The sequence below is a fragment of the Geotrypetes seraphini genome, chromosome 2, assembly GCF_902459505.1.
Source record: "Geotrypetes seraphini chromosome 2, aGeoSer1.1, whole genome shotgun sequence".
Lineage (NCBI taxonomy): Eukaryota > Metazoa > Chordata > Amphibia > Gymnophiona > Dermophiidae > Geotrypetes > Geotrypetes seraphini.
Window position 1 is genome coordinate 463,186,100 of NC_047085.1, and position 14,121 is coordinate 463,200,220.

A 14,121-nucleotide genomic window follows, 5' to 3' on the forward strand; every position below is an offset into this window, starting at 1 on the left:
GACGTAGGCAGCACTGTACAAAGTCACAAAGAAGAAAACAGTTCCTGCTTGTAAGAGCTTAGAATCTGAACAGACAAGACAGTCAGACAGGATATCATAGTTAGGGGAACGGTTAATATGCTGGCTAGGTTGGTGGGCAGTGGGGAGGAGGGCTATAGATTGAAGGCTATATAAAAAGGTAGGTTTTCAGTCTGCTTTTAAATAAGGGAAGGGGCTTGGCAGACATGGTGTTAGCCATCTGACCCTCATACATCAGCTCTAAGTTTAGTAAAATTCCACTTTCCTGCAGTACTAGGGCTATGTTATCATTATTATCCCATACTAGTGACTGTCAACAAGTTGAAAACATGATCTCTCCTTATTAGTTATCTCAATAATCATCCCAATCCCATTGTTACCTACTGCGGTGGCAATCGACCTATGATGAGTGGGTGATCTGGCTAAAAAACATTTAGCACCTGTGAGCTCTTGAAGCCTCTTTTTTTCTCCCTGGTATATGAATTATAGCATTGCATAAGGATGATTTAAATAAACCTGGTGAGTTTGATCCAACAATTATCCATATTATAACATACAAGACAGCTGGCTTGGAATTGTTATGTTTATAAAAAACTTTATATACCGCATAACGGCCTAAAAGAATCCAAGCAGTTTACAATGCATAAATCACATTCATCAAGAAAAGAACTTCATTAAAAATAGAAAAGGATGGAGGAAGTGACGTCAGACCAAGAGATGGCAGTTTAATTCTTGAGCTCTCTGGGGCTTGAGTATTTTTGAGATTGTTTAGCATCCCAGGAGCGTTTTGGATAACTTTTGGGTTCCCTTTGAGCTGTTCAGTGTATGGTGACCCGCGAACAGTGTGAGTGAAAAATCCAGTGCAGGCTCTCCCGGCTCCCCATCGGATCAGAACAAGATGGTGATGCGGTTGGGGTCCACGCCCTCGGCCTCAACCATGGCAACGACGGACTCAGATGCAATTGCGTTCCAATCTAAAATGGAAGCTGGTTTGCTGACCTGAAAGCTGAAATGGTGGGGGTACGAGATGATGTTAAGGCAGCCATGGCCGAGCTTCGCACAGAGGTAGTGGAGCTGGGCGGCCAAGTTGCAGCGTCGGAGGAACACGTGTCTCGATTGGCAACCACAGTGGAAGAAACAGCGGCAGCAACCGAGAAAACAGCGTCTAGCTTGATCGAGGTGCAGAATCAACTAGAGGATTTTGAGAATAGATCATGGCGCTGCAACCTGAGATTTAAAGGAATCCCAGACTTTGACCATTATAAGGATTGTAAGGAAGTAGTTCAGGAACTTTGCAGTCAGAGAACCCGGTGGAACCATCCACCATAATATTGCTATGGGTGCATCGGAGCCTTGGATCTACCCGATCTAATGAACACCAAGATATCATTGCATGTTTTGGGGATTACTTGCTCAAGAAATGTATTTTGCAAGAGGCACGGCAACACCAGCAGTTTGAATGGAGCGTTGTTACAGTTGGAATCTATCAGGGCTTGGCTTTAGTCATGTTGCAAAAATGGAGAGCTTTTTGTGAGGTTACACAGGTGCTCCGGCATGAAGGACATCGTTACTGTTGGCTGTTCCCTTTGGTCTCTGGATCACAGTGAATGGGAGATCTAAGAAAGTAGAAGTGGCGGATGCTTGGTCCCGACACGGGACTCTTCTGGTTCTTCTTCGGGTGGAGCAATTAAGCTGACTCCATGGCAGCTGATTACCCAAGGGGGGAAGAAGCATACCAAATCTGCAACATGATGAGTGTTTCCACTTGGGTCACGGACTTTTGTTGAGTTTCTAGATGGTTTGACATGTGGGGACGGTTCCGAGCAGATTTCTAGCTCTGTTATGAGTTGTGTGGTTGTGTGATCAGGATGGGGAGTGATGGTATGCTGGTATGCTGTGTTGACTTGGGGAAAGTGTGTATGGATTAGAAGGCTATAAATTAAGAAGGGGAGGGATATTCTGATAAGCTGGTTAAGGGATTGTAGGGGAATGGGCTTTGATTTGAGCTGTGCAAATGGAAATTCTAGTGTGGGGGATATTTATGTTTTATTTTATGCTTTCTTGATGTTGATATGGGGAGTGGTGGGGTGAATTGCCTTTTGGGGATGACCTCATTCTTACTCTGTCTGATCCCAAGTGTGGGGGATCAGTATGTCGGGGCTGTGGGTGGGGGGAGGGAGGGGGACAAAGCACAGATACTCCTAGTCATAGGGCACAGCAGGGAGGGGATTGGGCAGCAGAGAGTACTGTACTCCAGGTAGGTTCCTGGAATGTGAATGGGTTAAATAGCCTGGGTAAGCGAAATGTGGTCTTTCGTGAATTAAGGCGGATGCAGTGGGATATCTGTCTTGTCACCAGCGAGCTCAAGGCAATGGGCCCTGAGCCGCTGGGACAAGGAAAATACTCTTGTGTGCCGCTGCGGGCAACACAAGGAAAAGAAAGGCAGGTTCAGTGGAAGAAAACACAAGTGAATCAGGTAGATAAAAATCAAAACCCGGACTGGATTTATTTTTCAGAACAAAAATCAAACTGTTGTTTTACTCTTATGTTCTTAAACCAGCCCTCAAAACAAAACCCAAACATAAACTCCGTCAGGATTTAGCCACAAATAGTTAAGTCCCCGAACATCAGGTTTGGGTAAACTTAATAGTCCTATTGTGGTACAAACACTTCCAAACAAGGGTTTTAAACCCAAAACCAGAAATCTAATGCTTAAAGCAAAAATGGATTCTTTATATAAGCAAGAGTTCCAGTCAGTAAGGTTTCACTACCAATCAAAAATAGTCCCAACATAAGTCTTCACTTTCCTCAGGAAGACTTGTGCATGAATCAGTGCCCCAGCACTTGTTGGGCAAGGTGGCATGCTCCACGTGTTGGTAATCTGCCAAGATTTGTCCCTCAATCCCTCCGCATGAACGTGGGGCAACTCCACCACCTTAGCTACAAAACAGTTAAACAGCAAAAATAGTCCATCCATCAAAAAACCCGGATATTTGTAATCCACATTCTGAGTTTTAAACACTTGCCTTGGACTAGCAGATTTCCATGGGCTGAACACCGGTAGGTACCTCAGTGAGTGGCTCCGGTTCCGGCTCCAGTTCCATGGCTTGGGATTCTTCCAAAGGGTCTGAAGGTAGCTCTGCTCCAGCCTCAACAAGTTCCATACATTCAGGCACAGAAAAGCCTTGGAGAACTCCCAGCCCTGAGCTTTGCAACTGCCTCTGTTCCCTCTAACTCTCCTTCTGTCTCTCTAGCAGGTCAGACCTCTGGTTTAGGAGCTGGCAACCATGCCCCAAACCCTCAGGTATAGAGGATATCCGGTTCCTTCCTCTGGGATTATGTGGGGGAAGGGCAAACTGCTGCCCAACCCCAGGGCTCCCCCTACTGGTAACAGAAGGTACATCAGGCAACATGTTAAACTGGGGTTTAACCTGAGCAGGTTGGGAACTGTCTGCTTTTGATACAGGTCTAACCCTAGGGCCAGACCTAGCAGGCACAGTCTGCATATCACATACCCCCCTCCTTAAATGACTGCTAGGGGTAGCTTTCTGTTTGTCAGGATCCTTTTCTCCTATTCGAGACAAGGCGTCTGCGTTAGTATGTAAACGACCTGGCCTATGCATCATCTTGTAGCGAAACGTTTGGAGGGCCAGGTACCATCTTGTGAGTCTAGCATTATTATTCCGCATTAGATTAAGCCAGTTCAATGCGGCATGATCGGTGACTAGGGTAAATTCTTGGCCCTCCAAATAGTGTTCCAGACTTTGCATAGCCCATTTGGCCGCCAAGCATTCCAGCTCTACCGTAGCATAATGGCTCTCATTGTCGTGTAACTTGCGACTTAAATATAGTACTGGGTGTTCAAGTCCCTCTACCTCTTGACTTAATACGGCTCCTAGCCCTGTCTGTGAAGCATCGGTTTGAAGTATAAATGGTTTCTGAAAATTCACCGATGCCAACACAGGTTCAGAGCATAAGCAAGATTTCAAGTCATGTAGAGCCTCCTGACTCTCATGAGTCCACTGCAGTCTATCGGGCCTATTCTTCTTTAGCATATCTGTCATCCGAGTGGCCCGGGAAGCGAAATGGGGAATGAAGCACCGGTAGTACCCTACCAACCCCAGGAATGGTGACCATAGTGAATATTTATGGGCCCAACACTGATCAGGATCATTTCTTTTTTTTTTTTCTTCTTAGCTATTTCTGGGCGAGAATCCAAAGCTTTACCCGGTACTGTGCTTGGGTTCCAACTGCCGAAATCTCTGTTAAGACTTACTCCAGCCCATCTACACCCTCCCAGCCATTGAAGCCCTCCCCTGCCCATCCTCCTCCAAACGGCCATGCACAGACACAGACCGTACAAGTCTGCCCAGTAACTGGCCTAGTTCAATCTTTAATATTATTTTCTGATTCTAAATCTTCTGTGTTCATCCCACGCTTCTTTGAACTCAGTCACAGTTTTACTCTCCACCACCTCTCTCGGGAGCGCATTCCAGGCATCCACCACCCTCTACCAACAACTCCAGGGACAACTTCAGGGCTTCCTTCTGGGGTCGATATATGTAGGAGGGGATTTCAATGTCATCCCTCTTGCTCAGTTGGATCACTCTAAAGGGGGGAGAGGGACATATAAGCTTTCCATTAGAGCTTTTCAAACTGTCTCTCGGAATGGTGGATTGTTGGCGCCTGCTACATGGTACGCAGCGTAATTATTCTTTCTAGTTCCATGCTCAGAAGACATATACACATATCGATGGGGTCTGGGTTCATAGAAACTTATGGGACACTATCAAGAAGGTGGATATAGGTGGGATTCAGGTGTCTGATCATGCCCCGGTGATGGTGAGGAGTGTAGGAGTCTTGCAGAGTGCAGGTACTAGATATTGGAGACTTAATGAATCATTGCTGGGTATTCTGGAGGTGGTTGCTGAGATTCGGACAACGATCAGAGATTATCTTGACTTTAATGATAATGGGGAGGTGTTCGATGGGGTTTTGTGGGATGAAATGAAGTCAGTTATGCGAGGGGTGATTATTAAATGGGGGGCTAGGGTCAAGAAGAGGCGCAGTAGTGCATCTTTAAGATTGCGGGAACAGCTGATCTCTTTGGAGTTGGAACATAAGTGCACACAGGATTCTAGGCTTTTGGGGAAATTGCAGCAGGTCCGTTTTGAGCTGCAACAGCTTCAATTAGCAGCTTATGAATATGTGAGAGAACGGCTTAAAATTCATGTCTATGAACATAGTAATAAAGCTAGTGCTTCCTTATTCCGCTATATTAGTATTAAACAGGCTAAAATGGTTATTATGAGAGTTAAAGATGCTAAGAGTGAGTTTGTTCACGGATACTGCAATTGGTAGGACTTTTTTGCAGTATTACCGGGAATTATATGATCAGGAGGGTATGAGGAGCTCGGTGGAGATACAAGGTTTTCTACGTGATGTTCCTATGCCCATCTTGGCATCAACGGATAGAGGAATTCTGGAAGAGCCTATATCCCTGTCTGAGGTCCTGGGGGCTATTAAATTAGCAAAAGCTGGTAAATCGCCTGGGCTGGATGGTTACACCGCTAAATTTTATAAGCAGTTTGAAGATCTTTTGGGCCCTTTTTTGGTGCGAGTGGCGTATGGTGTCAGGCGCTACCCAGATCCATGGGGGGAGGCTGACATTTCTTTTGTTTTTGAAGCCGGGTTGGGACCCTTTGTGCTGTGGATTATTTAGACTGAGCTCCCTTTTGAATGTCGATGCTAAACTTATTGCGAAAGTATTGGCTCTCTAGTTGGGGAGGGTGGCTCCGAATTTAATTCACCAGATCAGGCGGGTTTTATCCTAGGGCGGAGAGTTGGAGATAATATTAGACGCACATTGCATTTAATGTGGCGGAGACGTGATCCAGCGTTTTTGATGGCGGTCGATGCTGAGAAAGCATTCGACCGAGTATCATGGGAGTTTCTATGGGTGGTTAAGAACATAAGAAGCGCCATCTCCGGAACAGACCCTAGGTATATCAAGTCTGGCGATCCGCACATGCGGAGGCCCCGCCAGGTGTACCCTGACATAGTTTTGGTCCCCATATTGCAAATGTTTAATTAAGTTACATGATGTTGAATATATTTTTTTGGATCCCATCCAATTGCAACAGTTTTTGGCTGCTCGTGAGCAGAAATGAGTAGACGAGAAAGGTCCCGTCGAGCCCACCTGAAGGGAAACCTCTCCCGTAAATAACTAATTTCCTCCTCCGCCAGCTTAAGGTTCAAAAGCTCCGTTTTATCAAGATTGATTTTAAAGCCAGATATTGCTCCATAGATCTCAAAAATAGATAACAAAAGTGGGATAGAAGATCTAGGCCTGATGTAAATATAGTGGTAAGCTATTCCAGACTTTGGGACCCTGGAATTCGAAAGGTAGATCCAAATAGATTTTTCCATTGAACTTGGTGGGGAGAAGCCATTGTGCCACAGCAACACTTTCTAGCTGACTGAAAGACATTTTTGGCCCATGTTCCAGAATATGCATTGATCAATCTCCCTCTCTCTCTCTGGTGATGACTGATCTGAATAGGGAGTAGGATGTGGGAAAGATTTTAATATATGTATCCATGTACATTATATCAATACCTGTACCTAGCTAAAGATATATGCATGCAGCTTGACCTAGGGGCTGCCGCAGGAGCGGGCTGCTGGGCACGATGGACCACTGGTCTGACCCAGCAGCGGCAATTCTTATGTTCTTAATCAAAGACTCGGTAGTAGCCTGCACAAGATGATTCCATTTGAATCTTTTCTCCTGCATCCTGGTTGTAAACCAATGTCGCCTTTTCTATCTGTTTGGTCATCAGATATGATTACATCCAAGTCCTGCTTCTCTTTTGTGCGCAAAAGTTCTTTACCCCATAAACTGTACTGTTCTCTTGGGTTTTTGCAGCCCAGATGCGTGACCCTGCATTTCTTAAAATTAAATTTGAGCTGCCAAATTCTGAACCATTCCTCAAGCTTCACTAGGTTCTTCCTCATGTTAGCAGGGTTGTCTTCTACCCTATTTCAGATTTTGGTATCATCTGTAAAGAGACAAACCTTACCAGACAGCCCTTCAGCAATATCACTTACAAAAATCTTAAAAAGAACAGGTTCAAGAACTGAACCTTTAGGTACACCACTAGTAACATCCCTTTCCTCATAGTGAGCTCCATTTACCATTACTCTGTCACCGTCCACTCAACCAGTTATGCACCTGTTTAGATTATTTCATCATTTGATATACTGCTTTTTTTGACCTTGACAAGGATAAAACAAAGCAGTTTATAAAGAATAAGAACAAAAAAAAAATACAAAATCATAAAAATTCCATATCTTCCGTGGTAGAAGATTTTGATTTTGAGATGGGATAAAGAAGGGAAGATCAGGGAAGGGGGAAAGGTAGATAAGATAAAGAAAACAAAAGTGGAAGGAGGGAATCCTCCCACAGCCTATCAGTTCTAGCCCTGCTCAAGAATCTGGGAAGGCAAGAGAGAAAGAGATGTATCTTTAGGGTGTCCTTAAAGTGAGAACACTTCTGATACAGGAGAAAGTGTTCCAGCATTGGGGACCAAAGTATGAAAAACAGGCATGTCTGGTATATTCTAATCAATTGGTAAAAGAAGGGAGAACAGTTGATTCTTATCCTAGGAGTCTATAGAAATGATTAGTAGTAGTAGTATGCAGCATGAGGGGACATTGAAAGTGTCAGATAGTTAGACTAGAATGGGATCCCAATGCAAAGAAAAAGAAAAGTCTGCACAAGTAGGAGTATCTTGAACTGGATTTTGAATGCCAAAGGAGCATAAAAACATAAAGGTTACCATAATGGGACAGCCCAAAGGTCCATCAATTCCAGTATCCTGTTTCCAATAGTGGCCAATCCAAGTCACAAGTACCTGGCGAGATCCCAAAGAGTAAACATATTTTATGCTCCTTATCCTAGGAATAAGCAATGGATTTCCCCAAATCCATCTTAATAATGGCTGATAAACTTTTGTTTTAAGAAGTTATCCAAACCTTTTTTAAACCCTGCTAAGCTAACTGCTTTCAACACATTCTCAAAAAATGAATTCCAGAGAATAATTACACGTTGAATGAGGAAATATTTTCTTCTGATTATTTTAACTCTACTACTTAATAGCTTCATTGCATGCCCCCAAATCCTAGGATTTTTGGAAAGAGTAAACAAGTGATTTACATCTAACCATTCCATTCCACTTAGTATTTTATGGACTACTGTCATATTTCCCCTGAACCATCACTTCTCCAGGCTGAAGAGCCCTTGCTTCTTTAGCCTTTCCTCATTGGGAAGTCATCCCATCCTTTTTATCATTTTTGTCATCCATCTCTGTACTTTTTCTAATTCTGCTATACCTTTTATGAGATGCAGTGACCAGAATTGTACACAGTATTTGAGATGTGGTCATGTCATGGAGTGATGCAACGGCAACATAGCATTTTTATCTTTATTTTCCACTCTTTTCCTGATAATTCCTAATATTCTATTTGCTTTCTTAGTTCTGCTGAGCTGAGGATTTCATCATATCCTCAACAATGATACCTAGATTGTTTTCTTGGGTGATGACTCCTAACATGGAACTCTGCATCGCGTAGCTATAGTTCATTTTCCACTTTCTCACATGCATCACTTTGGACTTGCTCACTTGAAATGTCATCTACCATTCTGATGCCCAGTCTCGCAATTTTCACAATCCTCTTGTGATTTGACAACTTTGAATAACTGTGCCATCAGGAAATTTAACTATCTCACTAGTATTCCCATCTCTAGATCATTGATAAATATGTTAAAAAGCAGCGGTCTCAGCACAGACCCCTGCGGAATCCCACTTAATACCTTTTTAAATTGAGAATATTGACCATTTAACCCTACTCTCTTTTCTATCTTTTAACCAGTTCCTAATCCACTGCAGTTCTTTAAGGGCTGATGTGATGTGGTCAAATCTCCTAGTTTCTGTGTGCAATCTTTCAGATATATTCTGTAATAATTGAAGTTGGTGAATAGAGGAATGCTTCAACCTGTGATAAAGGGAATTACAATGGTCCAATCTATTTATTTATTTATTCAATTTTCTATACCGTTCTCCCAGGGGAGCTCAGAGTGGCTTACATGAATTTATTCAGGTACTCAAAAATTTTTCCCTGTCTGTCCTGGTGGGCTCATAATCTATCTAATACACCTGGGGTAATGGAGGGATTAAGGGCTAGATTCACTAAACTTACCAAACTGGATCGTTTTTGGGCGATTCTTGGCCAAGTTTTGCCGAGCGACTGATTCACTACAGATTCTACATGCAAATGATCTGATCAGATGCATGCCCTATAGCGATCCCACTGATCACTGTAAGAGCAATCGAAACGCATGCGCAGAGTATCCTTGTTGTTTATTGATGCAATTTACGTATACGCTAGCTAACTACGTAGTTAGTGGGTGGGGTTTATTCCCGCATGTCATTGGCGGCAAAGCACAAGCGAGCTCAAAAGAAAGGGGGAGGGGTGGCTGCCGTTTACTTTTGCTGGCCCTACGAGTTGGACATTTTTAAAAAGTGTGACCGACGCAGTGAATTATTTTGTGTAGCCAGATTATCGAACAGAACAAGCTTTAAACCCGTGGGTTAAAACCACGGGCTCGCAATGCGCTTTTTACTGAATATATAAAAAAGGAATTCTTACGTATATGTAAAGATATTTTACAGTTTTATTTTTTAATTTTGATGGTTGTTTTATATGGGATTGTAACCTCGATACTGATATTTCAGGGCAGAAGAGGGCAGGAGAGTCGGCAAGCCTCTGAGACTGGTCCTCAGCAGTCGCTTCTTTTCGGATCAGCAAACTCAATCAGTATTTCTTTTTCTGCTTAAGTGAATCGATGGCTTCCTACTTTTGCATGCCATTTCCCTTCATTTGCATGGGTGGATCGGATCAGATCGGAGATTGATCGGGAAGCTGTTTAGTGAATCGGGTCTTGTGATCGTCGGGACACGATCAGAAGGTTTGGTGAATCTAGCTCTTAAGTGACTTGCCCAGGGTCACAAGGAACAGCATGGGTTTAACCCACAACCTCAGGATGCTGCGCTTTAACCACTGTGCCACACTCTCCCTACTTAATATGAATATCTTTAGGTATGGGAAGCTTAAAAATGGTGTGACCACAGTATTTGGCTCAAAGCCAATTAGGAGGGCTTGAGAAAGAAAGTGATTTGGAAGGCTAAGAGTAAAATAAGTAAGTTTTAAACCCAAGGACAGTGATACAGCCATATGGAAAAAAAGGAAGTATTTCTGATGATGGTGAGACATTTGGAAAGGGCAACTGACAAGATATCTGAATTGCCTGAAGTATAATCTGTGTAGTTGAATATAGGATTCTTATGAAAGCTATGTTTACATGGGTAAAGCAATGTTTTATCCAGAAAAGTGACTTTTATACACTGTAAATTTGCCTGCTTGATATGCAGATAAACTTATGAATAAAATTTAAATGCACTGAATGAAGGCATTCCCAGGGATGAGGGATCAGGTGGAATTTGCTCTTCTGCATGTACACTAAGATTTTGAAAGATACGTGCGTGTTTTACCTCCGAAAAACTACATATGTGCACCAAATAGCAGATCGTTTTTCTGGATTAATTTTCCATTGTACAAGTACAGGCATGCATTCCTTTTGAAAATCACACATTTTTCACTAATGTGTGCCGTTAAATCACATCATCCGCATAGAACATGATGAAACCTCTTTAAAAAGGTTATTTGTGACTCTTCTTTTTCCACTTTTCCTTTCTCTGTCTCCACCCTTGCAGGTGAAGGATAACTTTCATCAGACCTCTATGGGCTATCTCAACATTCCTCTCACTCAGCTGCTCACCAGTGAAGAAATGACGCTGAATCAGCGGTTCCAGCTTAGTAACTCAGGGCCAAACAGTACAGTAAAAATGAAGATCGCTCTCAGGGTATTTTATAGTCTTTCTGTTCTGTTTGATTTCCTAAATGAAACAGTACACTGGACTTTGGTTACCTTACTACAGGATGGTATAGTTTGAGACAGACAAGATTTATGTGCAAGAAAATACATACCCTGATCATCTCCCAAGGAGGTTAATTTTTTTTAGGGGATCAAGCTTCTTAAGTAGAGAGGCATCTAGATTCCACAAGGAGGAAACTCCTGTCCCCCAGCAGCTTGTAAATTTAGGTGTCCTAAAAGAGGATGGTCTCAGGGGGGGGAGGTAGCACTGGTTTTTAGCATTAAGCAATTAACTTAGGCATCCAATAGATGGTCAGAGTTTGGGTGCCTAGGATAAATTTGGCTGTTATGATCTGGCTAAAAATGAACTCAATTTAGAGCCTTATTTATTAAACCTGTGTCTGGGGGGGGGGAAAAGTTTTAGTAAATTCTGGAGCAATTTTACAAGGCATTTCTATTCATTAAAAAGCATTTTACATGCAGAAATGACCTTTTCTACAATTGTCTAAATACATGCAGTATACGTTTGTCTGACCTACACAGAGACATGGCTTGCTGGGGGTGGTTTGCACTGATAGACATTATATAGTGCACATATTAAATGGCAAATTTTGCATGCCTGAGAAACGGTTGTGTGGGTTCATTTTCTAAGGAAAAGCATGCAGATAGTATACTTTTCCTATTAAAATTTGTGTAATTGTATATATCCATGCAACAGAAGTTAGGTAGTCTGCTGTTATGTTACCCTATTTATCATCCAAAATCTGAGCTACAATATCAGGCTCAGAATCAGCTACTTGTTATATATTTTGTGAAATTTAGAGATGTACTAACATTCCACACAAAAGTCATTCTTCCCAGGATAACGTGAAATAATTTTTAGAGCCAACCTAAATACCGTAAATACTTGAATATAAACTGATCCAAATATAAATTGAGGTGACCTTTTTCCCCTCAAAAAAGGAGGAAAAAAAAGTTGATTCGAATATAAACCAAGATTAAAAATTTGAGTGATCCTGGTGAGCCAATCTACATAGACTAGACATCCTCGCCATAAGTTTTAACACATTTTTTTAACTTTAAATATTTTTATTAGCGCATAACCAAACAACATTTACAATAACAGCAGTTTAAACAATATCTGTTTAGATAAACATTTCCTCCCACCATAATCCCCTTATTTCCTACCCTCTACCTCCATCTCTCCCTGTGGCAGCTTGGGTGTAATGCAGTCCTCCGACAGGTGATTATTGGGAGAAAAACTGGTAGAGGGTGAACCAGCATCTCCCCAGGCTCTAGTCTGAGATACCCCAGGTGATTTTCAAAATTGGAGGGAAGTAGAAAAATTAGTGTAGGGGAGGTATCGGGTGCCTTCTAATGCAAAAGGCATACAAGTCTTGAACCAGTGGGTTATTCACCTCTAATCGCGAGTTGTGTAGAAGGCATCATGTACATTTTTTCAGCTTCACCTCCTGTATCTCTGCAGCAGTGGGGGAGAGGGAAAGATAAACTGAACCACCATGGGGAGGAGGGAAGGTAGAGCGACTCCAGACTGCCAGTGAGGGAACCTGAGCCAAGAACAAGGCGCCCCTGATAACCAAATCTCCAGCCTACTGATAACCACTCCAGACTACAAGATGTTCAGAAAAGAAATAAAAACTATACTCTTCAAGAAATCCCTGAAACAGTCTTAACATCACAGTTACCTCCCTTTCTCCCACCTACTTCCTATGTCACAGATCCTAATCCTTACCTCCTCTAGAAATCTCCAATGATCTTCCATTGTAACCCTCCATTTATAACTCTTTTGTAATCTGCCTTGAACCGCAAGGTAATGGCGGAATAGAAATCTCTAATGTAATGTAATATAGCTACACCCCTGCCTGTCTTCTGCTCATCTGATGATCATCTTCCCAGCAGTGATTTAGGCAAGCTCTTTCTGCCCAGCCCCAGGGGGCCTTCTCTACAAAGAGAACGCTCCTGGGGTTGGCCAGAGAGAGCCCATCTGAATTTCTGCTGGGAAGCAGATCAAGAGTGTAAGACACCGGACTCGGGGAAGACCATTAATAGAAGGGGGGATACATTACAGTGTTCTTCAGTACAAACCCTGCAGCCTATATCCATCGGCAAAAAAAAAAAAAATTAGAAGGACTGCACAGGCTGCTCTAAAGGTCCTCGAGGGCCGCCGTTGTCTTGCCGGCCTTGAAATGAAGAACACTGGCTTAATGGAATCTCGTGCTCTGTATTCTAATATACTGTTAATTTATCATAGATCCCTTTAAACGGGTGTTTGTAGAATTTGCATGGGAGAGGGAAGGAAGTTTGGCAGATAGCACTGAAGATCCTTAACTTCTGCTAGAAAACACCTCGGAAGATATTGCCAACTCTTCGGGCTCCTTTTACTAAGGTGCGCTAGGGCTTTAACGCGCGGAATAGCGCGTGCTGGACCTTAACGCCAGCATTGAGCTGGCATTAGTTCTAGAAGCATAGCGTGCGGTAATTTCCTGGGTGCGCTAAAAACGCTAGCGCACCTTAGTCAAAGGAGCCCTTAATGTTTTCACTGCTCTTTAACATATTGACCTTGAGCTTTTTTAATATTCCTAGATACTTTCCTTTGAAAAACCAACAAGATCTTCAAATCAGCATTTTCCATCTCAAGTCAAAAGGTCTTCTGTTCGCAAACCACAGCAGCCTACTCCTGCACCCCATGGCCCAGGTTCTTCAACCACTGATGCCAGCAGAATACCGCAGCATGCCACAGCCACTGAGACTCATAAGACAGAAAAGGAGAATGAGCAAAGCAGTACTCCAAATGCCAGCCCTAAACCTCTGTCTGATCTCAACCAGAGCTCTTCCAGCCTGGCAGGCTCGGCCTTCAGCCATTCTCCCTCCCACCTCTCAGTGAAAGAACCAACACCAAGTATTGCTTCTGATATATCAATGCCCATTGCCACTCAGGAGCTCCGGCAGAGACTGCGACAGCTTCAAAAGTACGGTCTTATTTAGCTACTTATTATGGTCTGCAAAAATGCTGCTAGTAGATTTTGAAAATAAATTAAACGAGAAAAAAAAAAAGCTGCAACCATTTGTGGTAAACACAGTATGATATA

The 14,121-nt window shown here is 42.8% G+C and overlaps 1 protein-coding gene across 2 annotated transcripts in view; it reads left to right on the forward strand.

Annotated features, from left to right (window-relative positions):
- The window catches only part of ESYT2 (extended synaptotagmin 2), a 235,104-nt gene that overhangs the window by 194,927 nt on the left and 26,056 nt on the right, over positions 1-14,121 (forward strand). For both annotated transcript variants that reach the window (XM_033931591.1, XM_033931592.1), the window contains 2 exons: positions 10,851-11,000; positions 13,616-14,001. In XM_033931591.1, the coding sequence (XP_033787482.1) occupies positions 10,851-11,000; positions 13,616-14,001 (536 nt within the window). The remainder of the gene's footprint in view (positions 1-10,850; positions 11,001-13,615; positions 14,002-14,121) is intronic.